Source organism: Plectropomus leopardus, chromosome 19 (genome assembly GCF_026936395.1).
Source record: "Plectropomus leopardus strain MGB_pleo_1.0 chromosome 19, ASM2693639v1, whole genome shotgun sequence".
In the NCBI taxonomy this organism is placed as follows: domain Eukaryota; kingdom Metazoa; phylum Chordata; class Actinopteri; order Perciformes; family Serranidae; genus Plectropomus; species Plectropomus leopardus.
The window spans coordinates 18,791,440-18,816,904 of record NC_142194.1 but is presented as its reverse complement, the minus strand read 5'-3'; the positions used below and the strand labels follow the sequence as shown (position 1 = coordinate 18,816,904).

General features: G+C 40.5%; 1 protein-coding gene across 3 annotated transcripts; it reads left to right on the top strand.

The window, feature by feature from the left end:
• Positions 1 to 201: 201 nt before the first annotated feature.
• On the top strand, positions 202 to 25,398 carry katnip (katanin interacting protein). Of its 3 annotated transcripts, none has more exons than XM_042508481.2 (29): positions 202 to 356; positions 918 to 1,035; positions 3,573 to 3,661; positions 3,949 to 4,124; positions 4,549 to 4,661; positions 4,755 to 4,856; positions 5,020 to 5,169; positions 5,417 to 5,657; positions 5,924 to 6,055; positions 6,224 to 6,375; positions 7,253 to 7,359; positions 8,053 to 8,149; positions 8,264 to 8,473; positions 9,681 to 9,818; positions 11,188 to 12,049; positions 13,849 to 14,616; positions 14,713 to 14,921; positions 15,773 to 15,851; positions 15,940 to 16,117; positions 16,742 to 16,907; positions 17,188 to 17,354; positions 17,450 to 17,514; positions 18,652 to 18,762; positions 19,889 to 20,028; positions 20,117 to 20,218; positions 20,312 to 20,472; positions 22,164 to 22,190; positions 22,527 to 22,612; positions 23,805 to 25,398. In XM_042508481.2, exons 2-29 carry the CDS (start codon positions 1,024 to 1,026, stop codon positions 23,861 to 23,863), a joined length of 4,899 nt encoding a protein of 1,632 aa, XP_042364415.2. In that variant the 5' UTR covers positions 202 to 356; positions 918 to 1,023; the 3' UTR covers positions 23,864 to 25,398. The 3 variants fall into 3 exon arrangements, with proteins under 3 accessions (XP_042364415.2, XP_042364417.2, XP_042364416.2); XM_042508482.2 differs by lacking the exon at positions 202 to 356 and adding an exon at positions 396 to 827; XM_042508483.2 differs by lacking the exon at positions 22,164 to 22,190.
• The last annotated feature ends 67 nt before the right edge of the window (positions 25,399 to 25,465 follow it).

Genomic DNA, 25,465 nt, shown 5'->3' with positions numbered 1-25,465 from the left:
TTGCAATATTTGTGTGTGTGTGTGTTTTGAACATAATTGCATCATGAATGGGTTTATTTTTTTCAAGTCTAATACCATGTTGATACAGAATGACCTGCTTGCATACCTGTGTGCTGACAGCTCCAGCAGTGTGGTTTTGGAGGGTTTTGGAGGGTTTTGTGGAGGCTTGTCTGGATGTCGGAGCAGCAGCAGGCAGGGAGCTGACAGGCTGGGGGCGTGGCTCACACTGATGCGGCTCACACCATTGGTGGACAGCTGGTTACCAACCAACACTACACTCTGGGCACATGAGAAAACACAGAAAAACTCGTTAATTTCAAAGCCAATGGCTAACAAAGTGCCGTTTTACAGGGACAGTAAGTTGTTTTCTAATATTTACTAGAAACAGAGTAAATGGTGTACGACAATATAAGAGCCAAAGCCTGCTTTTGTGTCATTTAACGTTGACTAGATACGTGCTAACGCTGACTAGCTAGCCTCTCAGTTTGTTATTAGCGTCGGTGCTAAGTTAGCTGTTCGGCTGCTAGCTAACGTTGGCACTAACCCTGAGGACGGGAGTTAATTTATGAAGGAAACCGTTAACCCCAAATGCTACTGGAAACTGACAACAAAAAAGCGTTAGCTCGGCGTGTAGTGTTAACACAGTCACATTTCTACCGTGTTAGCTGTTAATGCAACACAAATCAATATAGTTAACCAGCAAAGGTTACAACATCTGTCGGGTTAGCGAAGCTGTTTTAAGTTTTGTCGAAAAGCTTGCTGTAACAACAGAGGTGACGTTAAGCTTGGAAACAGAGGATATTTCGTTTTGTTGAATCGTCCATCGGGTGAGGCGACATTTTTAACGAACTGCATTCAATGAAATATAGGTTTCATGTCACAGGTAACCTTGGAGTTCTCATTATGTTTCCCCGCAGTGCTAATCAAAAACAACACAGATTTCAATGATATTTTTGGAGAATCATCGGCCCTCTCCAAAATATGGGATAGGATTATCTGAACAGCATCATCTGCAGCCACACAATGGATAACGAGGTAAGATCGTTTTATGTAACGACTCATCTGCTCTGTCATTTTCATCTTAACATCATCTGTCATTTCACTCGACATGAGAAACCATGAAGAAGCTCTTTTAATTCTCAGGGCATTGATCGGAACAGTGCATGCCATATTTTACAGCAGGTGCCTCTCTGTTTTTCTACACTGTCACTAACAAGTACTCTCTGTTCTCTCTTCAATTTTCTTTGCTTCTCTTCTGCCCCTGACATTGACAGATGCTTAGTTGACTTGTAGGAATTAAGTAAGGGGCTTTGTGATTTTTTTGCTTGTCTTGCATGGTGATTTATAAAAAAAAAATAGAAAAGCATGAGCTGTCGGTGACTGTGTTATGTAGACAACTGATGCTCCTTCCAAGACAAACTTGTATGTGTAATTTACCCCTCACTGATGTTCAGAGCCAACATTTTAAAGACTGGCACGTGCAGACATCTGATGTTTTAATGATGAGTCTAGTGTTGTCTGAACAAAAATTATCTCGATTTTAGACCCTTTTGTTGGACCTTCACTATGAGATTCAGGGTTTCCACAGTCATGGAAAACCTGGATAAGACAGTGAATTTCACAATCACATATGCAAATCTTGGAAAAGTTATGAAATTGGTAAAAATCATTGAGAGTTTTGATCATTGTCATTGAATTATTAACCCTTTGAAACCTAATCAAATTTCCTTGATTTCTTTAAAAATGGGAAGAAGGCAATAAGCTGCTTATTAGAAGAAATGACCCAAAAATAGTAAGAAATTAGTAAAAAGGACAAAAAATTTACCTGAAAATTATCCCAAAAAGAGAACAATTCTGCAACATAATTTAAACATATAAATATATTATTATTATTATTATTATTATTATTATTATAGAAATAGTTTTCTCAGTACTTTCCCCTTGCTTTTTAAAAATAAATTCATTAATAAAATATTATTTTGCAATTTGCCAGATCTTTCTTGCCAAGTTGCTTATTGCCTTTTCCCCATGTTTTTGAAAGAAATCAAACCAATTTGCTCAGCGCTTCAAACACTTGTGAAAGATGTCTGAACATTGACAAAAATCAATGTAGATCTAGGATAAAAACCACTGAAAGTTCTGGAAAAGTCATGGGTTAGGGTTAGGGTTATGACACCTTTACAGTAATCTATGGTGGATAACCATCCACAGAATGTAACAACAGAAAATTTATTTCCTGTAGATGTTGACGTAACGTTATGTGTGACAATGATTTGTCTACCATCACATGCATGTTTAAATTTTCTCCTGGCATTGCCTCTTTCTCTTGTTTCATTATGGATCCTTGAAAAGTCATGGAAAAGTTTTGAAATCCATGAAAACACATGGGAACCCTGGAGACTCTGGCTGATGTTATAGATGTATTTTTTACAATAAAAAAAATCTTGTAAAGCATGGCTTTTAAACTAGAATGGTCAGTTGTTTGTCACGCTCTAGTTACATTACATTGCAAGTAATGGTTAACGGCAGAGATTTTAGAGATGTTAGTTTCTTTAAAAGGGCTTTATGTTTTATGCATGGACACATCAGAACAAGATGTAATAGCTCTTGTCCCAGTCACTTTGTTACCATTGCTGTGCTCACACCTGATGAGAACAGGGTAGCACCACATTTTAAAGAAGAGCATGCATTTGACATGGCATGGATTCATAAAAGTGCTGGAGTTGCTCTACAGGGATCTTAGTCAATGCTGAGTCCATATTTTCTCCACAGTGTGTGCATATTTTCAGCAGTACCAGGCCCTTTTGCTTTGATCACTATTCAAACTTATCTCAAAATGAAAAGTCTTGCAGGCTTTTATAATATAAGGGACAATTCACCCTAAAATCAAAAATACATTTTTTCCTCTCACCCATAGAGCTAATCATCAATCTAGATTTTTTTGGTGTGAGTTGCAGAGTGTTAGAGATATCAGCTGTAGAGATTTCTGCCTTCTGAAACTAGAAAAAAAAAATGGTTCCATGTCTCTTAAATTTGAAAATTTGATGCTTTTCTTTGTCATACATGATAAAAAAACTGAATGGCTTTGGATTTTTAGACTGCTGTTTGGATAAAACAAACCATTTGAGGTCCTTACCGTGGGCTCTGGGAAATTACACAGGGAATGTTTCACCATTTTCTGACATTTTATTGACTAAACAATTAATCAAGAAAATTATTGGCTGATAACTCAGTACTGAAGATAATTGTTAGCTGCAGCCCTTGACCCTACCACATTGCATACAGACATGTTTTGTCTATCTACCATGTAAGGTAAACATCGTGACACACTGCATGTGCTGTATTGATGTTTTATTTACTCAAGACTGGAGGAGCAATTTGCTTGCTTAAATTTTGTGATGTACAGAATAAAGTGGATATTGATTGATGTCTGTGATTGTGAGTACTTGTGCAACAATGAGGTGTGTAGTGACAGTCTGTTCTCCTCAAAAAGCTGATGTAGGCTTTTCTGACTCTGCATTGTGTGCATGTGTGTGTGTATTTGTGTGTGTGTGGGGGGGGGCTTCTTTAAGGAGAGTAAGGCGTGCCAAGGAGAGAAGCTGGCCTCTGCTGTGGACGACACTCTGGATGAATATTTAATCGCCCTCCAGCACAAAAACAGGTGAAGTGTGAGCACAGGCTGCTGGGGAAAGACAGATTACATTTCACCAAGGAGATACACAACTCCTCCACGACTTTCAGCGCTGCCTAATAGGAGCACTGATTGGTTTCTTGCTTTGAGATCAACTAAATTAGTGTGTGAAATGTTGAAGAGTGGAGATGAGAAAAGCTTGAAAATGTGTACTGAATCTCGATCACAGCCATCTCAGCTATTCGATACACTGCCAGATATTTATACATTATTGTGAAGGTAGACATTGTTTTTTGTTTGTTTTTTTTTACCTTCAGGATCCTAAAGCGCCTTAAAGTCAAAGACCCCAGGGAGATTGAGTTGGAAAAGCTTGAGCAAGGTTTTTCCATTTATCTTAACGGAGCCAATGCTGAAGCCAAAAGGAAGCAGCCCAAAAGCTCCCACCACAAGTCTGTTGCCTCCCCACCTGCTTGGAGGCCTGCGCGTACAGCAGGTATGCTGCTGCTGCTGCTGCTGCTGGACCAAAATAAACCTACAGACACTCAGAAGCAAAAACTATTACATAAGACCTCATTATTGTTTTACCTCTCTATTGTGCAGTGACTGTTCTCAAGTGTTCAGTCATTTTTACACTGAATGGAAGGTGCCACCTCATACAACACATATTTTTGTTGCTTCTGTCATCTTCAGACCATATGGAGCACAAGCTAATAGCCACCACTCCTCAGCCGGTAGTTTGCATGGTATGATCTCATGCCCAGTGAATAAATGATAGTGACAGTTGTAGCTGGCAGCGAGGTTTTCGTTCTTCCCTTTATATGCTGTGGACCATCTGCGTATGTGACTGCATGTTCCTTTTCCTCTGAGGCAGTAGTGTGCTGCAAGCTGCTCATGTTCCTTTCTGTGCTGTTACTCAGCGGCAGATGTCTGTCGAAGCGCCTACCAGTTAACTGAAGATAATCTGGAGCAGACTCACAGGAAGAGGAGCCACACTGCCCCAGGAAAGGTCCAGAGGAAAGAATGGGTGCAGGTAGAGGATCCTTAATTAAATCTCTGATTGTGGTTTTTTGTTTTCATATGAAAGAGCTCATACTAAATATTTCCTCTTTTGTCACGAGTGCAGGATTCTGTCAGAATTCGAGCAGAGGAAGGACCAAGTTTGCAGATCTCCCCAGAAAATCGATACTTTGAGGATTTTGAGACCTATGAAAGTGTAGACATGGAGGTAGAGTGAAAACATAACAATGCGTACTAGGCCTGTGTGTGTGTGTGTGTGGGTGGGTGTTTTTTTAGGGGAGGGGCTATGTGTCAGATGCAGCTGTCTGTACTACTTAGCATCTCTCCATCTCTGCCATTTCCCCTTTATCCAATCACGGTATTTCATACAGAGCTCCAGTCCTCGCTCGCCTCGTAGCCCCTGCTCTCCAAGAGACACCTGCAAAGTGCCCCGCTCCTTCAGCTCCAGGCATGACAGCCAAGGAGGCCAAGCAAATCAGGAGCACAATGAGAAGGTGCTTCTTAACCTTGAAGAAGTAAAGGTGAGCAGAAGAAGAAATATGCACAATGTCTTATTTCATCTTGTCAAGTTGGCATGAGATGTAGTGAATCATCTAAATTTGTGTCATGCTCCTGGGTATTAATTTATGATGCTTTTTCAGTGGCAGTCCTACAGATCATGAGCTTAAACTGTCAGCGTGCATGTGTGTATGTTTTACTCCTGTGAGCCCGTAACATTGATGTCTGCATGCATGCATGCATACATAAACCCTGACCTTTGTAAACCAGGTTCTGCGTCGGAGCCTGGAGGTTAGCATGCGGCGAAGCAGTCGCGACTCAGCGGGGGAGGAGTCGGACGAGGAGTGGGTGGAGGAGCAGATTGAGAGGGAGGAGAGCACTGAGAGTCTGGATGAACTGGGGCTGCCTCTCTCCTCCTCCAAGTCCTCCTCCAGCCCTCGGCCCAGCGGCTCCCACAATCATTTTGACTCAGCAAACCTCATTGTCCTGGACTTTGGACCCTCAAATAAAGGTAGGCTTCAGTATCAACTTTCATATGTGAATTTTTTATTGTTTAGGGTAGTCTTAATTGCTTAAACTGGTTCCTTCTCCTCCCTATCTACGCCATCAGCACTGATCTCTACACATGCAGAGAATAGATAACTACAATAGCTATCTGTACACATGTCATGTGTTGTGTTAGACAGCCCACAGCCCTTTTATATCTACAAATTCATATATTCCAACATATTCCAAATATGAATTTTTTCCTCACTTTCATGTTCTACATTTTTCTAGGTCGTAAGATTGAACGCTCTCTGTCTGCAAAAAGGAAAGAAAACACTGACACCTTTATACCGACCAAGCCAATGTTGGTGAAGAGTAAAACATTAGATAGGCAACCCTCCAAAGACAGCTGGGATGGTCAGAGTAAGTCTTTTAACATTTTCAAATGTTAAATTGTTTAAATGTAAATTTGAACAAGCTCTTCAATGGCAAATCTTCCATGTTGGAATAAAACTCCTATTTTAAAAGTGTTTCTGCTGTATAGCATGGGGCACGATTGTTGTTTAAAAGATGTGTTGGTTCTTGCTTCAGGGCCGAGGAGTCGGGTGGAGAGGCCCCTGTCAGCAGCCAGAAAGGCTTCTGCTGAGGAGCGAGACTCAGAGGAGATGGCGTGCAGGGTGCGACAGGCCATCCAAAGAGAAAACCATCCTGTACAGGGTCCTGAACTCTTCAGCCGCAACACAGTTAGTCCGCCCTACACTGTACACATCCTACCTCCACTCAGTTTAGGCCACTACTTATTTAGATTTTTATGTGTCTGTGCCAGTGACAGCCATGGCCGGAGGCATTATGTTTTAGTGTTGTCTATGCGTACATACATCCCATTCTTGTGAGAACAGCATCTCAAGAAAGCCTTAAGGTTTTTTTTTCTTCAATTTGGCACAAGCGTCAACTGGGACTCAACGATGAGGTGATTAGGTTTTGATGGTGAAAGGTCAAGGTCACTGTGTCCTTGCATTCATCTCATGCTTGTCAACGTGATGTCTAAAGAAGGCCTTGAGGGACTTAACTCAAATTTGGCCGCTTGAACTGAAAGATGAACTGATGGGATTCTGGTGGTCAAACATCGAGGTCACTGTGTGTCACAAAACATGTATTTGACAATAACTCAAGAATTCAAATGCTTGTTATAACAAAATTTCACACAAATGTGAAATGGATTAAAATGGCATAGTGATGACCTTTTATACCCAGTAGTTCAAAGGTCAAATTCACTGTGACATTATAATGTTCTGCAAAAACACTTTTCTGGCCATTATTCATTGTCATAACTCTGAATTTGGTGTCCACTTTGACACTTTGGTGCTAATTGTGTAGATTTTCTGTGCTGCCAGGTTGAAGATCTGTGTGAAGCATCCATGTTTTAGAATATTTAGCTTCTTTGCAGTAGTACCTATAGTGTTATCACCTGATATTTCTTTTCACTGTCCACCCATAACTGAATGCATATACTGTGCGTGATTTTTAAAAAGTGATAGTTGTTCTAGGTCTTGCTTACATGTAAACTCTGCCCCCCGAGCTTATGCATCTTACTCTTCTGTCTTGGTCCTCTTTATCCAGGGCAGAGGACATCAGGTGATGAATGGTTTGGTGCGCCACAACAGCCACGACAAGGATGAGAACAGTGTCACTGTGGCCATGCAGAGAATCACGCTCATGGGCCCCGGGTATGCTGACAGTATATGGCACATAGATACAATCATTCATTTATTCATTTACTTTATTTATAAGGACAACACACATTAATTAACATTTCTGTAAATGTGCCAGTGTTAGCCAGATGGCTATTTTTTAACTATAGTCCTTTGGCAAGATGTTTTGCAACCTATAAAATGATCAAATTCACAAAACAACGACATAAGGAAGCAACAACAAACAGTATTTTAGACTTGTAGAGCAGCAGTAGAAACAAGAAACAGCAGTAGACAATAAACAGACATAAAATACACAGATCTTAATAAAATGTTCAAATATGCAGTTACGGGTTAATATGTTTGTATGCATTAACACACATGCCATGCAACAAAAAAATAGCCAGGTTGTTTATAAAATTGATATTTCATACACACTCATGCAAAGCTGTGTATACTGTATCTGTGTATACAGTTACTGTATACACATTTTGGCTTCTGAGGTAAATAAGGACATCTAGTACTTTTTGTAATCATGTACACCCTTCAGTGTTGGAACAAACATAATAGTGTTTTATGGAAACTAATTTATGGTTAGTACACCCTCTGACCTTGAAGGATTATTTATCAGGGCAGCCACCACAGTGCTCAGCCATCCCTCACCATTAATACGAAGGGCAGGCACAGTAGACAGAACAGCATAGCTGAGGATGTCATACTTGTGTTCAGGCAACAACAGAAACTGCTGAAAGCCTTGGAGAAACTTGAGGCGGGACCGAGCTACAACATTCCTCAGAGTGTCAAAACAGACTACAGCAAGCAGCCGGTGAGTCAGTAACACTGTCTCACAGTTCAGAATGAATAATCTTAACACCGCTTGGTGTGATAGAGACATAAGTGCACAGAAGCACTTGTGAAATGTTTTGTGTTTTCATTGCAGAGAAGGCTGTCCTCGGCAGAGGTCACCCCTGCATTGTATGTTACCATGGAGATCCTGTCGAACTGGGGGAACGCTTTGCAGGTTGGGCTGACAGAGTTGCAGTTCTTCTGCCTCAGAAACAAGAAGCTGTACGTGTCTCCTCATGACCTCGACATCAGGAACGCTGACTACCCCGGGAATCTGGGGGCTCTTGTCAGTGGAAAGGTGAAGGTGAGCCTCTGCTCATTTTTACACTGTCATCACAACTGCAAATTATCTTTGGGTGAAATTAAAAGTACAGTAGACTCTTTGCATAGCAGACTTTAGATTGCCATAGCAGGTAAAGCACACACATTATTAATGATCCTGTTTCAATTTTATTGCCACAGTAGGCAATGACAGTAAACATGTAAAGTAACATACTCTGACGCTTGAATACCAAAGTGGGATGCAGGTTTCAGTTCATACCTGTCTGTACCAGGCATGTAATATACAAGTCTAAAGTCCCCCTCCCTGAAATGTCTGACCTTGACTATACAGCTTTGTGTATGTGCGAAGTTTGTCACTAGAGGAGTGTTTTCACATTCCTCTACTGAAGGGGGACGATGTCTACACTTCCTTAAATTTTGAGATTCAAATGTACACCACACAGCTAGTCGAAGCAGCAATCTCAGTCGACTGAGGGGTCTCCGACCGATGATATGAATCTCCAATTTTCAAGGGGCAGCCTTAGTTTTGACAGCAAACATGGTAGAGTGTGCAGTCTTTGGATATAAACCAAACCCTGGAGCTTTCTTTGACTTTCTACCAAAAACGTTGTCTTAGGAGGTATTATTTTATGTGAAAATGAGGTAGTGATATGCTTGAGGACTGTCTTTATTCTATGTGAAGAAAAAACACAAAACTAACTTTAGGTACTCATGCATGGAGCAGATACAAATTAAAAGGCCATCATCAGGGTGAAGAGCCATCAAACAAATAATTTATAATCTCGGCAGGAGGTGTCACCCATTTCTGATTGATACGTAAATGCAGGTGGGTGACAACAATATGATCACAATGAGAATACATTTTGAAGATGACAAGCCTCTTTAAGTGTTCAGAAAAACATCCTGCATGAAAATGGTAAATAAACATGTGCACTAACTTTTCACCAGTCAACCTAGTGCAAGCTGTGTGGAGGAAACGGAAAGTGAAACCTACTATGAGCAGCGATGGTAGGCGGGCAGAGGCGAAGAAGTAAATCTGCTTCCAGCCCTCTTTTCAGAGTTTTTTTTAAAGTAATATACAGGAAAACCATGTTAAACATAGTATTAGTATTGGCGTGAGCACTTTAAAATGTGTCTGAAGGGGAACTTTAAGGCTGCACTTGACATTTGTGAATGAATCTCACTATTTACTTGAATCAAGTGCTGATTTTTGTCTGTTCTTTCCACAGACCACCAAAGAGCGTCACATGTGGACATGTCCGTTCCACCCTCCCATCCAGCTCTACTTCATCATCAGGAACACTGAGCGCTCCCCAGATTTTGGAATATCTCGCATCAAAATATGGAACTACAACAGAAGCCTCAATGTATGTACCTTCTATTTTTGTTGACCAGTTTATGAGTAGTTGAATTTGTAGATAGCATTTGTTGAACGCAAGTGCAGTCTGTTCCACAAATCTTTTGATTTATCCCTCTCCTGAGTTCAGAGATTATTCATTTCGCAGTCTGTAGCACTGGAGCTTATAAATCCAACATGCTTGTGTGTTGTGACTGTAATATGGGCGACTGTATCGCCATGGTTACGTCAGGGGAGTGGTTCTTCTTTAGCATTTGCTGGCTGAGCTGCCAGTCAGACTGGCCAAATGTGGAACAGTGAGAGATTAGCCCCAGAGGATTAGTGTTAGTGGAAACGTGGGCTTCTGCCTCTCATCCTCACTGCTGTTCATAGAGGGGTACAAAGACCCCTTCATATCTCTTTCTGTGTCACTACAGCTTGCTAGAGTTACTTGATGTCTTGAACCTGGAAGGTAAGGAGGAATAGTGGGGAATAGATTTTTGGATAACCTGGGTTTATAGTACTTTACTGGCTTGTGTATCGAGCAGATTTGAGTTGGGCTTTAGCCATTTCTTCATGGCAGCCATGGTTTTGTATCTGTGAGAGTGCTAATTATTACTAGTTTGAAGAGCTTTTTCCCTGCATGAGAGAAGTAGGTACAAGATTAAATAGAGAACGTGTAAGCTTTACTTTTGTGGATTTTATGCTGTTCGGTTTGTAGCTTGTGTTGCATTACTTGAATTACAATCATTATCACAATATTACATAATACAACATTTTTCTGTGATGCGGTTAAGCCCCAAATTTTAAACTTTTGATTCATTCGCATTCTGTATCTATATATATTATTTATTTAATTAGATGTAGCATTTATTTGGGTGGATGTCCGATATTAAAATCATAAATAAATGGGCCTTACAACTAGGTGCCAAAAGTCAAATAATTAGAAAGACAGATTCGTTATAGTCCCTTTGGTATGCAACTTGTTTAATGCTACTGTGTATTTAGGTAAATTGTTTATCATTTATTTTACTGATTTAAACTCATGCATTTTATATTGTGCAATGACTTGAGCCACAATGCACTTTAAACCTGCTGTGGACATTTATTTATTGATATGCAAGACACACTTAGAAATATTATCATTTATGCTTAGAGTTACTTGTCACTGTTTAATATTTTGTCAATATTTGCGGTTTTACCTTGTTTTTAATGTTCTAACTTAGCACTCATTCAGTTACATTTGTGCACAGCTGTCAGCCTGAGAGTAACCAAACATAATTTTGTGTACATCTACAATGACAAATAAAGTGTTTTATGGATCTGCATTACTTGTTACCAGGGCAACAGCTACTTTTCCTGGTGCCCTGGAGAAAATTAAAACTCTGTTTCTTTTGTAGGATCTTGACATTGGTGCACGGCATATAAAGCTGTACCTCAACAGCACATTGGTGTTTGAGGGTGAGCTGGAGAAGGGCTGTGGCAACCAGGTCTTTGACTACAGCACCACAATTGACCTCCAGGATTTCCAGGTGTCAGACTCATTGTTTTCCAGCCCTGTGTCTTCAGGACACAATTTACGGGGTGCCAGCCCCCAGCGCCATGAGGACAGGAAGAGTGGGGAGGGCAGCAGCACTCAGCACCACCACAGTTGGAATCCGCAGCCATCAGACACAGGCCAGGCTATGATAGACATGCAGGAGAAACAACATACGCTGCTACCACCCATCACTCCTTCAACAGTGGGAGTTTCATCTTCTGCTCGTCGCTCCTCCACACAAAGAAACTCTTTCGACCTGTCTTGTTCAGAGGAGCCCCTCTCTCTCAGGCAGCAGGTGGAGCAGCCTGCACCCATGGAGCAGACAGTCACTACCCAGCCGTCCTCCTCCCGGGTTGCCCCCCAGTGGCTGCAGCCCCTGAGTAGAGGAGCTCCAGAGGGCTGCGAGGCAAGCAGGGAGAGACCCCGCTGGCTGGTGCCTCAGCACTCTGCGGAGCCCAAATCTCCGTCAGCCTCATCCTCTTCAATGCTCCCAGAGCTGCCGTGTAACCCAGGCCGAGTGTGCAGGGGGGTGGAGCGTACGGTGAATGGGAGTCAGTGGAAGGCTGACTCTTTGGACCTGAGCTGCGACCTGCTGGAGGAGCTCGGTGAGCAAAAGTCAGACAGGCCCATCAGCGGACGTAGGAGCTCATTTCGGAACACTACGGTCACTGCCAGGCAGACAGAGGAGCCGCACCTCAGAGCTGCTGCACTGTCAAACACAGGTAGGAGTGTTTACAGTAATAATACTTAACCCTGTGAAACCTGGATGGATATAAGCCCCACTTGTGCTGCATTTAGACACCTTTCATAAGTATTTAAATCTTTGAAACCAGAGCAAAAAGGTTTCACTGTCTTCAAAAACAAAGGAAAAAGGCAATGTGCAAATTGCAAGAAATTGGTTAAAGGTGACAGGAAAATAGCCTGAATTAATTTTTAAAAATGAGAGAGAAAAATTATTTTAAAAAAATAGTGAAAAATCCCCAGAAACTGTATTTATGATTATTAGAGTTATATATTTAAAATATATTAGAGAATATATATATTTTTTAAGATTATTTTCAGCACTTTTTTCAGGTCACGTCCTTGTTTTTGTGTTGCTAATTTTCTTGTAACTTTTTACCAAAGGGTTGAACTCAAATGGACACCATCATGTGTGATAATTTCACAGCGGTGCTTTATTTTGTGTTGTATTTCACCTGTTATTAAAGAGATTAGGCTACTCACAAGCTGTCACAGCTCTGCATTCAAATTAGTAATCACTTAAAATGATAACATATTTATTATTAAAATATATTAGTTAATCCAAAACAAGATATAAGAAGACAGATTTATCAAAGATTATGTCTGGATTATTCATCCAAATAAGTATTAGCTAAAGGCTTTGCATTTTTTAATCACTGTTTGTTTTACCTATCTGGGTCATGTGGCTTTATACACCTTATCCCTGTCTCCCTATTTGAGTTGTCGCTCCATTAGTCTTTTTTGATTTTGATTTGTTTGTTTTGAGATCATCACATAGTGTTATGTGATGCCTGTCTCTAAACTGGTTGAAAAATAAAAAGGCTACCACTGATATAGTTTAGCAGGCCCTACAGTGCACCTTACTGAGCAGCCATGGCCTTTGTGTTGTGTAATGACTACCAGGCTGGTGTTGCTTTACCCTTGAGAGTCTGTGTGTGTGTGTGTGTGTGTGTGTGTGTGTGTGTGTGTGTGTGTGTGTGTGTGTGTGTGTGTGTGTGTGTGTGTGTGTGTGTGTGTGTGTGTGTCATTATTACAAAATGTTGTCCTGGTGATGCCTAATGTAGCAGGAGCATCCACATAAGCTGTTTTGAGTATTTTGCCAGGTATTTATGTGTGTCTCTGTCTGTGGACAGATCTTCTTAGTGCACTAGCGTCACAATGGTGCTAGATTCTACAGTTGTGTAGTTGAGATTACAATTAAGACTGAGTTTGAAGATGGTTGTGGTCCAAGCAAGGGCACGACACATGGGAAGCGACCATCGGCCCCCACACTTTACACCCATGGCCTACATTCTTTTTTGCTCGGGATCAGCTTCACAGCCAGTGTGATTCAGTCGCAAGATGGTTTCTTGTTGTCATTCTTTTTTCTGCTGATTTCCTTTAGTAAAGTTGTAATTATTTAACTGATCAAAAATTGAAACTGATAACTTTACAAATGTCTTTTTGAATTTAAATAAGACTGTGGAAAGGGGCAGACTGGTGTTAGCAGGCTGAAGGCCGAGGTCTTTTAAAACATTCACAAGCACAGACACTGTCCAGTGCTCACTCCAGGGATACTGTACATGTATGTTTGAATATATTTTCCTTGCCTGTTAACATATTATAAAACAAGGGAACTTTTAAATATGCAGTTTCATTTGAAATGGGAATTAAATGTATAACTAGATGAGATGTTTGGTATGTTTGATGATACATGTAAAGGCAGTTTACAGTCACATAAGGATATCTCATTTCCTTTAGCTTGTGAGTAATTAAAAGCTAATCTTTGTTCATTCTCCAGAGGAGCCGATGTCATTAGTGAACACTAGCAGGAGGCAGTGCACCTCTCTGGCCCAGCTGCACAGCCAACAGGATGACACCCTCAGGGAGTCCTGGGACTCTCTCACTAAGTTCAACCAATGCCAACGTGGACGCATCTCCAACATGGGCTTCGAAGGCGACATCTTTGATGAGTTTCTCCAGCGCCAGGGCCGCGGTCCATCTACGGTCCCAGTCAACCCCTCCACAGCACCCAGGAGCCCACATTCCTCCTTCATCGCTCAGGGGGCACTGTGCGAAGGTCCTGATGATGATCCATCCACAGAGCGGGAGGACGAGTTTGAGATTCCTGTGCTGCCACAGGGCCAAAGGCTGGTAATCAACATCCTGTCCACCTGGGGCGATCGCCACTACGTGGGCCTCAATGGCCTTGAAGTGTTCAGTTCCAGTGGAGAGCCTCTAAGACCCGCTCACATCCGTGCTGACCCTCCAGACATCAACATTCTCCCTGCGTACGGCAAAGATCCACGTGTGGTCACTAACTTGATCGATGGTGTTAATCGTACACAGGATGACATGCATCTTTGGCTAGCACCGTTCACACCTGGTCGTAGCCACACCATCTTCCTGGACTTTGGAGCTCCCTACCAGGTGGCCATGATCCGCGTGTGGAACTACAACAAGTCACGCATTCACTCCTTCCGAGGGGTGAAGGAGGTGGAAATGCTGCTGGATGGAAGGTGCATTTTCAGGGGCGAGATCGCCAAGGCCTCCGGGACCCTGTCCGGAGGTAAGTGAACACAGCAGCCTCACAACTTTTCAATGCTTCTTTGTGTGTTACTGTTGATCAACTTTTCCTCTTTTTCTCACTCTGATGTCACATTAGAGTTGGACCAATTTGGTGACACTATCCTGTTCACCACTGATGATGAGATCCTGGAGGCTATGTCTCGTTACGATGAAACTTTCCTGAGTGAAGGTGAGGGTCCTGAGAGCCTAGTGGCTGAGGAGGAGCTGCAGAGACCACGCACCGCTGATGGAGAGGGAGAGGAAAGACCCTTCACACAGGCCGGCTTCCGAGAGGAAGACCTCAAAGTAAGCACGGGCCTTATCAGCTCTGGATTCAGGTTTTTATAGCAGTTTTCACAGTTTTTTGGGGGTATTTTTTTTCATCAACTTCATTAGTGGTAAATGTTCAAGTGCTTGTAAATGTAGGCACCATATTCCCAACTGTGACAGCAGTGGTGGAGGAGGTATTACTTTTACTTAAGTAAAAGTGCTAATACCACACTGTTAAAATCCTGCATTGAAAATGTTACATAAGTAACAGTAAGTATAATCAGAAACATGTACTTAAAGTATCAAAAATAAAATTTCTGAAACCAGAAAATCTAAGGAAAATCTTGAAAGAAAAACAAAAAAAAATTCATATGGTTTATCAAATGTTAATTGGCTAATGTATTAATTGACCAATCATTTCAGCTATACTTGTATTAACTTTGTGACATTCATAACAAATCATATTTTATAAACTATTATTATGTTTTTTTATGGAAATATCCTCGTTTGTAAAGTAACAAGTAACCAAAGCTTTCAGCTAAATCTAGAGAAGTAAAAAGTACATTTCCCTGTGAAATGTAGTGGATTAAAGTATAAAGTGGCATTAAAAGAAAAATACTCATGTAAACTGCAATTACCTCAAATTTATACTTAAGTATGATGCTTGAATAAATGTACTTAGTTACATTCCACCACTGTGTGACAGTGGTAATTAAACAAATACTCAGGACATTCAAACCATCCATTCAGAAGAAGAGAGAATTAATTGTGCAGTAAACAACAGTGTTCAGCATTCCCACATTGCTGACAGGCATCATAAGAGAATAATGCGTTACACCATCAACAGGACAGTGTGACACAGTTGTGTTTTTAATGTGTATCCGTAGTTGAAACTCCACCTCAACCCCACTGTGAGCCAGTCTGAGGAGAACATGGAGCATATTCCCGGGATGTACACTGGAAAGTGTAAGTAGATGATCAGCATTCTGTCATCACATGATCAGATATATTTTTTTGTTTGTATACGTAAAGTAATGGTCTCTCTCCTCTCCAGGCCTTAGACTAGAGCTGGTGTTGACTTGGGGGGATCCCCACTACTTGGGCATGACAGGATTAGAGGTGGTGGGTAAGGATGGAGAGAGCATACCTTTAGACCTCAATATGATGGCTGCGTCACCCGCCGACCTCAACGACCTGCCTGAGCACGATTTCGACAAGCGCACGCTTGATAAGTATGTGTGACACTGTATGCTGGAAATGTTAAATTGCATTTTTTTTTCATGTATACAAAAGTATCTGATTATCTTTACTCATTGAGAATTTTTGACTGCTTTTTTCATAGAAATTCCCTCTTCTTTTTTCATGTTTGTACACCCTTACTTGCCCCCTACCCTGCTCTCAGGAAAAATCTAGAATCTTATGCCTCATTTCCACTGCATGATTCAACTTGACCTGATTCAATGCAGCTCACTTTTGGTACCAGGTCCTTTTCTCAGTTTTTTTGTATCCCCCTAGTATAGGTGGGATTCTCGAGGCAGGCCAGCGTCTTGCCTTGCGGCTCTGCCACTGATAATTTATTAAGGCAAATTGTAAAGTGTTTTGTCCAGTATGGTTGAAAGGCGGTACATAAATGCAGTCCATTTATTTACTATTTGAACTCCACTTTCTAGTATCAGCTAAGCTTGCTTGTACACTCAACCAAGGTGGTACTAAAACAGTAAAAGATGTAAAACCAAAAAAGAGCGAGTCGAGTGTAGTAGAACTGTGCCGTGCTGTGCCATGCAGTGGAAACACAGCTTTAGATCAGGTCATTCCTGTGTTTGGTGCAGTCCCCAATGTCTCTTTTCATTATCCAGGCTCACAGATGGCCACAACATTACCACGGATGACCAGCACATGTGGCTGATCCCTTTCTCCTATGGAGAGCCTCACACCTTAAACGTGACGTTCAACAAGGCCCAGACCATCGCCGGACTCCGTATCTGGAACTACAACAAGTCACCTGAGGACTCATACAGAGGGGTGAGACACTCTGTCAGGCTCACAGTGTTTGTTATGAAGGAGCAAAATCTGTTTAAATAATGATAGTACACTGTACATCAAACAATATAATAAACTGTAAAACATTTAAATATGATAAATTACACCACAATGTCAGTTGCTTTAGTCAGAACCAGAGATTAATCAATGTTTTTGGAGTTTATGGATTAGTTATTAATGTTTTACCTATAACAGGAAAGGTTATATTCAGTAGACTGTATGCAACATATAAAACATACAAATATCTACATCTTTGGTTCAGGTGAAGGTGATCCATGTGTTCATGGATGATGTTGCCATCTCCCCAACGGAGGGATTTCTGATCAGGAAAGGACCGGGCAACTGTCATTTTGATTTTGCCCAGGAGATCCTCTTCATAGACTTCCTCCAGACACCCACTGACAACAAGAGTGCAGAGGACCACCTCACGTAGGAGCCATACATTTAATTAATCTGACCTGCTATTTTATGAGAAATTTTAAAACTGCTTTTCCTAATTTATAATGTTGTTGTCTCTATTTCAGAGGAAGCTCCAAGAAACAGGAACAAGCCAGCATGGACTATGAAGCACCCATCATGCCTTGTGGATGTATCCTGACATGTTTGTGTTTTTTTATGTGCATTATCAGTTGTATCTTTGGATTTTTTCAAACTACAAGCAAATCTGACTGTCTAATTGCAAACAAGGGTTGTATATTATATAAATCAACCTGCGTTAGGGCTGCAACAAATATTTTATTGTCAGTTAATCTGCCTTTTGCTGTTTTTAATGATATATTAATCATATGGTCTATTAAATGCTTGTTTAAATCAGTAACATATATATTTGATACTGTGATTTGCAGCCATGTTTTGTGTTACAGTCAGTGCTGGCCAATAGCCCAGTGGCTGTATTATTTGTCTGTCATGCTGAGGCAGTCTGCGTGCCAACATTATTCATGGAAAATGGAGAATCTGTTGTGATGTTTGTTAAAATAAGGACTGTGTCCAAATTCACTGCTCCCTATTTAATAGACATTTAATAAGTGTACTCTGTAGTGAAAAGTAAAGTTGGATTTCCGACAATTATGAATCATCATCACAGTAGTGTACACTTACATGGATACTTCTTCATTTTATCATGACTGGAATTTTTTGAAGGAGATAAAGTTCAAAGTAAGAATTGAGACACTCATGCTCCGATGCGGTCATGTTTACTGTGTTCACGAGAAGAGTGGAAATTTCCAGAAAGCTTAGAGTTCATGAGTTGTGACGTGTTTGCTGTCTTCAGAAATGGCATTGAAGGTCATTTTTTGGTGAATAGTACATTAAGATATTGTCATTTTAGTTATATAGAGTATTTCTTACTGAATGTTAATTTTCCCAACGGCCTCATGTTTTTCCACTGGAATTTTGCCTGGTTTTTTTTTTGCCATACGGCAGCTTGCTGAATGGTTAAGACTCGATGGCCTCTAAGTTGCCAACATTAGCGTCCGTTTTGCTATTGCCAAGCAACTGTGTTCTCAAGACTTAACCACTTACATGCCAAGCGTATCGTTTACGCATCTTACGATGTTGTAACCATGAGCTCAGAAGTTCCATTTGAATGCAGCATGTAATAAAATAGTGGAAGGTAAAAATATTTCACTGTATAATAAACAGGGAATGTCTTCGGACACAGCTCAGGCCAGATGTGTCTTGGACATAAGGGTTTCATGTTGTATATTCCTTGACCTTCACCTGTCAGTCATCTTTCAGCTGCAGCTGTTAACAACCTGGGGAGACCCGTACTACATCGGCCTCAACGGCCTTGAATTTTATGACCAGAACCACGAGAAGATCAGTCTCAGTGACAACAGTATCCTTCCTCACGAGCTTACATCAGTCTTCATGCATCTATTTTAAAAACATTCTCTCCACCATCCAGAATATATCCATATAATCTTTCACCTTTGTGCAGTTGATAATAATATAATAAGCTGTTGTTTAAAAATGTTCACAGAGCGTGCTTCTCTTACAGCTTTTGGAAGGTGTTCCATGATTTTGGAGCATAGTTAACAGAAGCTCAGCTGCCTATTTCCTTGTGCGTTTAATTCTGTTTCGGCCTGTCTGAAACCATTATGAGCTTTAAAAACAAGCAAAAGAACCTTAAAATCTATTCTAAAAGATACTGGAAGCCAGTGGAGTGTAGCTAAGAAGTTATAGTTAAGGATTAGTTGTGTAGATTCATCAACAATAAGTTTAGATGGCTAAAAGTTGCAGATTTAAAAATGATTCTCTTCTGAGCCTTAATCTAGGGGTTCAACTATTAAACCTACCCTGATACCATGAGATTACTGTCTTCTGGCATAGGACACTATAATCTGGGGTTGCAAATTAACTAATACGTAATTTTGTAAAAATTCAGACAAAGGCTAATTCATCAGTTTCTTTCCACGTCATTTAAAAAAAAGTTAAAAGTGACAGCAAAATTATATTTATTTAGACTGGAACCTTACATTCAAAAAGCCTTTTTTTCACAGCAGACGTTTCAATGTGTCATTGCAGGAAAAGCACAGGTGTCAGCAATTCCATTAATCAGAGCTGCACTGTATTTAGGTAAGCCAGATGCAGGCTCTGGTGTTTTGCATTGGCTCGCTGGTATGGCTTACTTAAAAAGGAATGAAGTCATCAATAAGAGTATTAGTTAACACATGTGCTTCTCCAGGTGTGACAGCTGTAAGTGTCACTGTAATCTTGGATTAGCAAAGATAATCACTGCACAGTTTGCATTATAGATCTATGAGAGATCTGGCTTTACTTCAGACAATGTGGGACAAAAACAAAAAGAGGAAGGAGACGTGTTAAAAGATTAAATATTTTAAAAGGTCATAACTGCTGCACGGTTAGTCCTCGAGAGAGACGATGTGCACAGATAATGATTGGCAGAAGATTAGTAATAGCGTATTGAATTTGTGTCTGGTCCTCAACATTGTGTCCACCAGACATCGCTGCTTTCCCAGACAGTGTGAATGTCCTGGACAATGTGAGCGGAGATGTGAGGACTCCAGACAAATTAATAGATGGACTCAACAGTACCCACGATGGAGGACATATGTGGTTAGCCCCAGTGCTCCCTGGGCTGGTGAGGATTTGACAGACAGAGGACATTCACATTCAAGAGAAGAGTTTTCCAGAGCATGTGTGTAAGTGTGTTTCTTGTGTCCACATAGGTGAACCGCGTGTACGTCATTTTCGATCAGCCAGTAACGGTGTCCATGATCAAATTGTGGAACTACTCAAAGACGCCACAAAGGGGAGTGAAGGAGTTTGGGGTAAGCCTGCCTGTCTGCTGTGAGCTGAAAAATCCCCTTTTTTTAACTTTTGGGACCTCAAGCAGAAATCTGTTTGGCTCTCTGTGCATACAGCTGCTGGTAGACGACCTCCTGGTGTATAACGGCGTTTTGGACAGTGTAAGCCATGTGTCACGAGGCATTCTGCCCACCTGTGATCCTGTGGTGCCCTACCACACCATCCTGTTCACAGACAACGCCTACATTGCACACCGTGAGAGGAACACTGTCATCAGGTACGCTGGATTTTTATGATGTAGCTGTGGGAGTGACTGCTTGGTGTCATGGTGATTAGTTGTACTAGTGTGTATTTTTTCAGCTTTTGTTGTTGAGTCCAAATCCCCTTGTTAATTTATAACATATTTAGTCAACTTCATCCTGCTGTCTTTATTCAAGTTTTGTTTTTTTTTAATTAAAGTCTGGGTATTTTAGTCTTATCTTCCTCCTTACCTTATAAGTATATTTGAAAATGTACCTTTTTTGTGCAGTTGGCCTTTTCTCTACACACAAACTCTGTTTTAGGTCTCTAAAAATGGACCTTTTGTAGAACTCCATCCAGGGCGAATATGTCCTGAAACTGTTTTGGGCATGTGACGTCAGAGTGTGTGCTGATATCTTTTTTGTGAGGCATCACAGATAAGACAACATTTCATACAATGGAGCAAGTGGCTAAAACTAACAGGACTTGTTTCATGTTTACACATATATGTTCAGTTACCGTCCTCTATACTGAGAAACAGAGGCATATGGCCGTCTCTGCTCCAAGTAGCCTTCTGATAACAGCTTTTTACCAGGCTTCTGATTGGCCAATATCTTCTTTTTCTTCCTTGAGTGGCTTTATGATTAAGGTTATAATTCTACCTGTTTGTTTTGCATGTTTGAACAGCCCTTCAGTTGTGTTTTTATTTGGAACAAGATTTCTTTTTTCTTGTGTGGATGGAATTTTATTTTTTTAAATGACGCCTTGTATCTGTGGGCCAGCCATTAGTCAAGGACAACCATAATTATTTTAAAATCACATTAATCATTGAAAATTGTTGACATTTCAGTTTTCTCTTAGTCTATAAATTATATTGAACATTTCAATCTAGTCAAGCCAAAAACGGTAATTTTGTCAATTTAGTCATCTCATTTAGCATTTCATCTTATCATTAAAAACACAGGTTTAATGATGAAGAATGCAGCTTTGCAGAAATTCTCTGATCAATTTAAGGAATACACCCAGACATAGAATAGAGCAATGCTTTGTGCTTTGTTTTTTGTTTTTTCCCTCAGCCTTGTTGCAACAAAAATGGGCCCAAATGTCCCCTTTCTTTCTCCCGAGCTCAGTTCATTGCTAACATTAATATAATTAACTAAGTTACTTCAAGTCCTCCTGACTGTGCTTGTGTGCTGCCAATGTAGTCCTGATATGGCACGCGGCACAAGAAACAGGGGAAAAAAAGGAAACAGTCTACAATAATTTGCCTCCTCTTTTTAGTCAACAGAAATATAAAGAGATTTGAGTTTAAGTTTTCATTTTTAAACTACACTTTAGTGTCATATTTTTTGTTAACAGTATGTCATGTCTGGGTAGCCACAGTTGGTGTTAAATGATAACTTGTCATGGTATCGTACTAATCAAGGAAAAAAAGGTAACTGAGGAACATTTATTCATAGTTTTAAGTCAGAGAACTAAATGATGCTATATCTTCTTACAAAAAAATACATCTGGTCATAAACATATGACTGATTACATGTGAATTACTGTGCATTAATTCCAGACCATTTGTATGTGTACATATATATATATATATATATATATATATATACACAAAACTCAAAGTCTACAACAGACAAGCTAATGGATTGACAAAGAAGGTTAGATTCAACCATTTCCCCAGGTGGTAAGTTGTTTTGAACAGAGATGTGCTCTTCTCCACTTCAGCCCCCGTGGCAGCAGACGTCACCAACAGTGAGTAACCGACAGTGAGCCTGTGAAAAGCCCCGTGTCAGCACCTCCCTGTGGTCAATCCCTGTACTGAAGGTTCCTCCAGTGCCCTCAAATGTCCCCCAGCCATCCCACACCCTCCCTACCACACGCCTGACTTGTGATGCCTCCTCTCCCCCTTTCTCTCCCCTTCGTCGCATCTCTAGCTCCATCCTTGGTCTCAAGGCCTGGACCTGCCGGCTTCAAGCTTTGTTATCAGTCAGCCATCCATTTTGTGTCGTTCCCCATTCCAGTTTCCCACAGACGCAGTCCATTTGCTCACACGTATCTGCTGTGTTTTATTTTCTCGCTGTGTTGCAGTAATTATGTGGAGGACCAGGATGTGAAGATGACCAACGAGAATCAGATAGTACATCACAACAAGAAGAAGCAGACAGCAGATCCAGGTGAGTCAGGGGGAAAATGGACTTGGAAGTATGCTCACAAAGTGCTTTTTTCACCAGTTTACCTGTTACTTTACCAATCATCCATCAGTTAAGTAACAGGCAAATCTGAATAATAGGGATGTTTTCACAATTGGTACATTTCAGCCCTCCAGAGGAACTCAGCCTGACTAGTCAGCATTTTTTGTGCATATGTGGACACTCCAGAAGAACTTAGAGCCCTCTGAAATGAACCGTACTCAGACTCCTCTGAGGTGGTGTAACTATGGTCCGCATTGCAGTTCGTGTAACCTGTACACTGTGAACACAAAGGGATCCAGGTTCACTTTGCCATTGTATTTTAGACCTGTAGATCTCATGCTATTGCACTGCAATGCTCAAAAAACAAAACCATGTCTATTGGTAATAGAAGAAGGAGGAAACTACTGCACTTTTCCAGAACACATCTAACAGCAGCTGTCTCTAATGTACAGAAATGCTGAGGTTTTCTCCCAAATTTCAGTTCAAATGAGAGCCAGGGGCTTTATTTGAACCACACAGCAGTGTAGCGTCAAAATAAAAAACACTATGTTGAAAGTATGTTCAAGCCTTTTACACCTAAATCAGCATCAGTTCTCTTGTGCTGCATTCAGACGCCTTTCACAATCATTTTAATCTCTAAAACCTGAGAAAATTATTGTGGTTTGATTTCTTTCAAAAACAAGGGAAAAACATGATGAGCAACTCGGCAAAAAATGTCACGCAAACTGTAAAAAATTGATCTGGAAATTAGCTGAAAAATGGTCAGAAAACTAAAGTTATAATTCTTACAATTATATATTTGCTCAAATGTTCAGCACTTTCTTGAGGTCATTTTCTTGTTTTTTGTTTTGTTTTTAACTATCCTTTATTTTTTATTTTCCAGTAAATTTCTTGTATCTCTTTAGTAATTTTTTAGGCCATTTCTTGTTAAGATCATTACTCTCCAGTGTTTTAGAAAGAAATCAAGCTGAAATGCTCAGGTGAACAGAAAGAAGAGTGAGGCCTCATCAGAGCTGAAGTTCTCTTTCAGGTGGAGTGATGCCTAAACACAAAAAAGTCCCTTTTCTTTTAGTCCACCTTAAGAGACTGAGTTTGGTTCATTTACAAAAGAACTCTTATGTTAAAACACTCTAATTCTTCACTAAAAGCTTATTTGTTCTGTCTCCCAATGCAGCTCTTCGGCCTAAAACCTGCATGACTGATGGTGGGAAACACGGGAAGAGGAGGTACTGACAGATGATGGCAGACGTGGATTCAGTGAAATCGAGGAACTACGGTGGACTTTTTAAGCCCACTTTTTGGTGGGTGACTGTTGAAAACCTCCCTTACATTAAGATAAGCCGTGGTTTGTAGTGGCTCACAAGGTCCACACTCACGAGGACAGAGCTTAAACTGATAAGAATGGCTTCGTACACACACACACAGACACACACACGATTCCACTTTATGGTTGGATCACTCCCTTTTCCTCACCCAGACGTTATCCTGATCACGTACTGTATGGTTGCCCTCCCAGTTGTCCCTCCCACAGTGCCAGGATAAACCTGTGAGGCTGCATTTTATCAGCCCTATTCTTGTGCCTAGTACTAAACACTATATCTGTGGCTGCTACTTGTGACTTTTGTGCTGCATATTTAAATGCTGCTTGTGGCTTGTAAATACTTAAAAAAAAAAAAAAAAAAATCTCCAAGGCCACATGAATACACTCTCACATCAGGATGTGGCCAATGCTACAGTTACTAATGAATTGTATCCACTGAGGAGCCTAGACGATCAGCTCTTTGCCTGAATGGGTATGAGAACTGGCTAACACTCCCGCCTGTACACCAATCGTAACGCTATGCAGACACCACTTTATATCCATGAATGAATGATCTGTTGGCTGATGTATTTCAAAGCCGAATGGTTTTACTTGGGGAAGTGCTTCCAGAGAGCTTTTCAGGCTAACGTGGTTACGCTCGTGGCTGAAAAAAAGTACAGCGGTTCGATTTTTGTATGTTTCAACTCGAAGCTGCAAAGCTTCACACTCCACACTTGAATCTTCGATGTATATTTGGCTTTACCAAATTAGGTCAGTATATTTTTCCTGCTTAGCATCAGGTAGAAAAAAAAAACAACAACTTGTTTGCAATCCAAGTGACCTTTATCGAAGTTGCTATATAAGGTAGATTTTAAGGAGGCAAACATTTCTTGAGCCAGTAAAGCAGTTTTAGTAATTTGGTTGGAAACAGATTTTTTTAAAAAATGCCAGATTAGATTTTGAGTACATTCAGTAACAGGCAACTTCTAATATGCAAATACTTTAACCTTACCTCAAATTTAGAAGAATGATCTTTAAAAAAAGGGGGTATTTATGTGGTTCTACCTTCACTATAAAACTTAGTAGTTGGTGTCGTACTTCATTCAATAATTACTGTAGTAACTTGTTGCATGGGAAAGTCTCTTCAGCGTTGAGCTGTCGTTATCATAAAATGAGTTTTTACTGCGTCAATGAGCCCCAGTATAAACCGTTTCATACTCCTTACTCATGATGGGGAGTAATTGTATATGAAATGCAGTTTTATGTATTTAATTTCAGCGTGTCTAACAGCAACGATGGTCATTACTCTGTATCTCTGCTCTGTAGGGTGGTGGCTATTATTGTATGTGTGACATGTAGTGTTTTGAAATATTTAATTATTTTTCTAATCTTGATTAAATATGTATATTTGATGTAGGTTTATTTGAAATGAATAAAATGGAAAAATATATATATATTTCATCTTTTTTTTTTTAAAAAAAAAAAAGGTCATGTTGGTTAATGCTCACCGTGAAGACAAATAACATAGGTGACAG

What these genes read in the sequence shown, in the direction of transcription:
- katnip (XM_042508481.2), top strand. An exon ending in CAGACTACAGCAAGCAGCCG is followed by an intron (nt 8,150 to 8,263) that starts GTGAGTCAGTAA and finishes TTTTCATTGCAG; the next exon opens with AGAAGGCTGTCCTCGGCAGA. An exon ending in GGGGAGTGAAGGAGTTTGGG is followed by an intron (nt 20,219 to 20,311) that starts GTAAGCCTGCCT and finishes CTGTGCATACAG; the next exon opens with CTGCTGGTAGACGACCTCCT.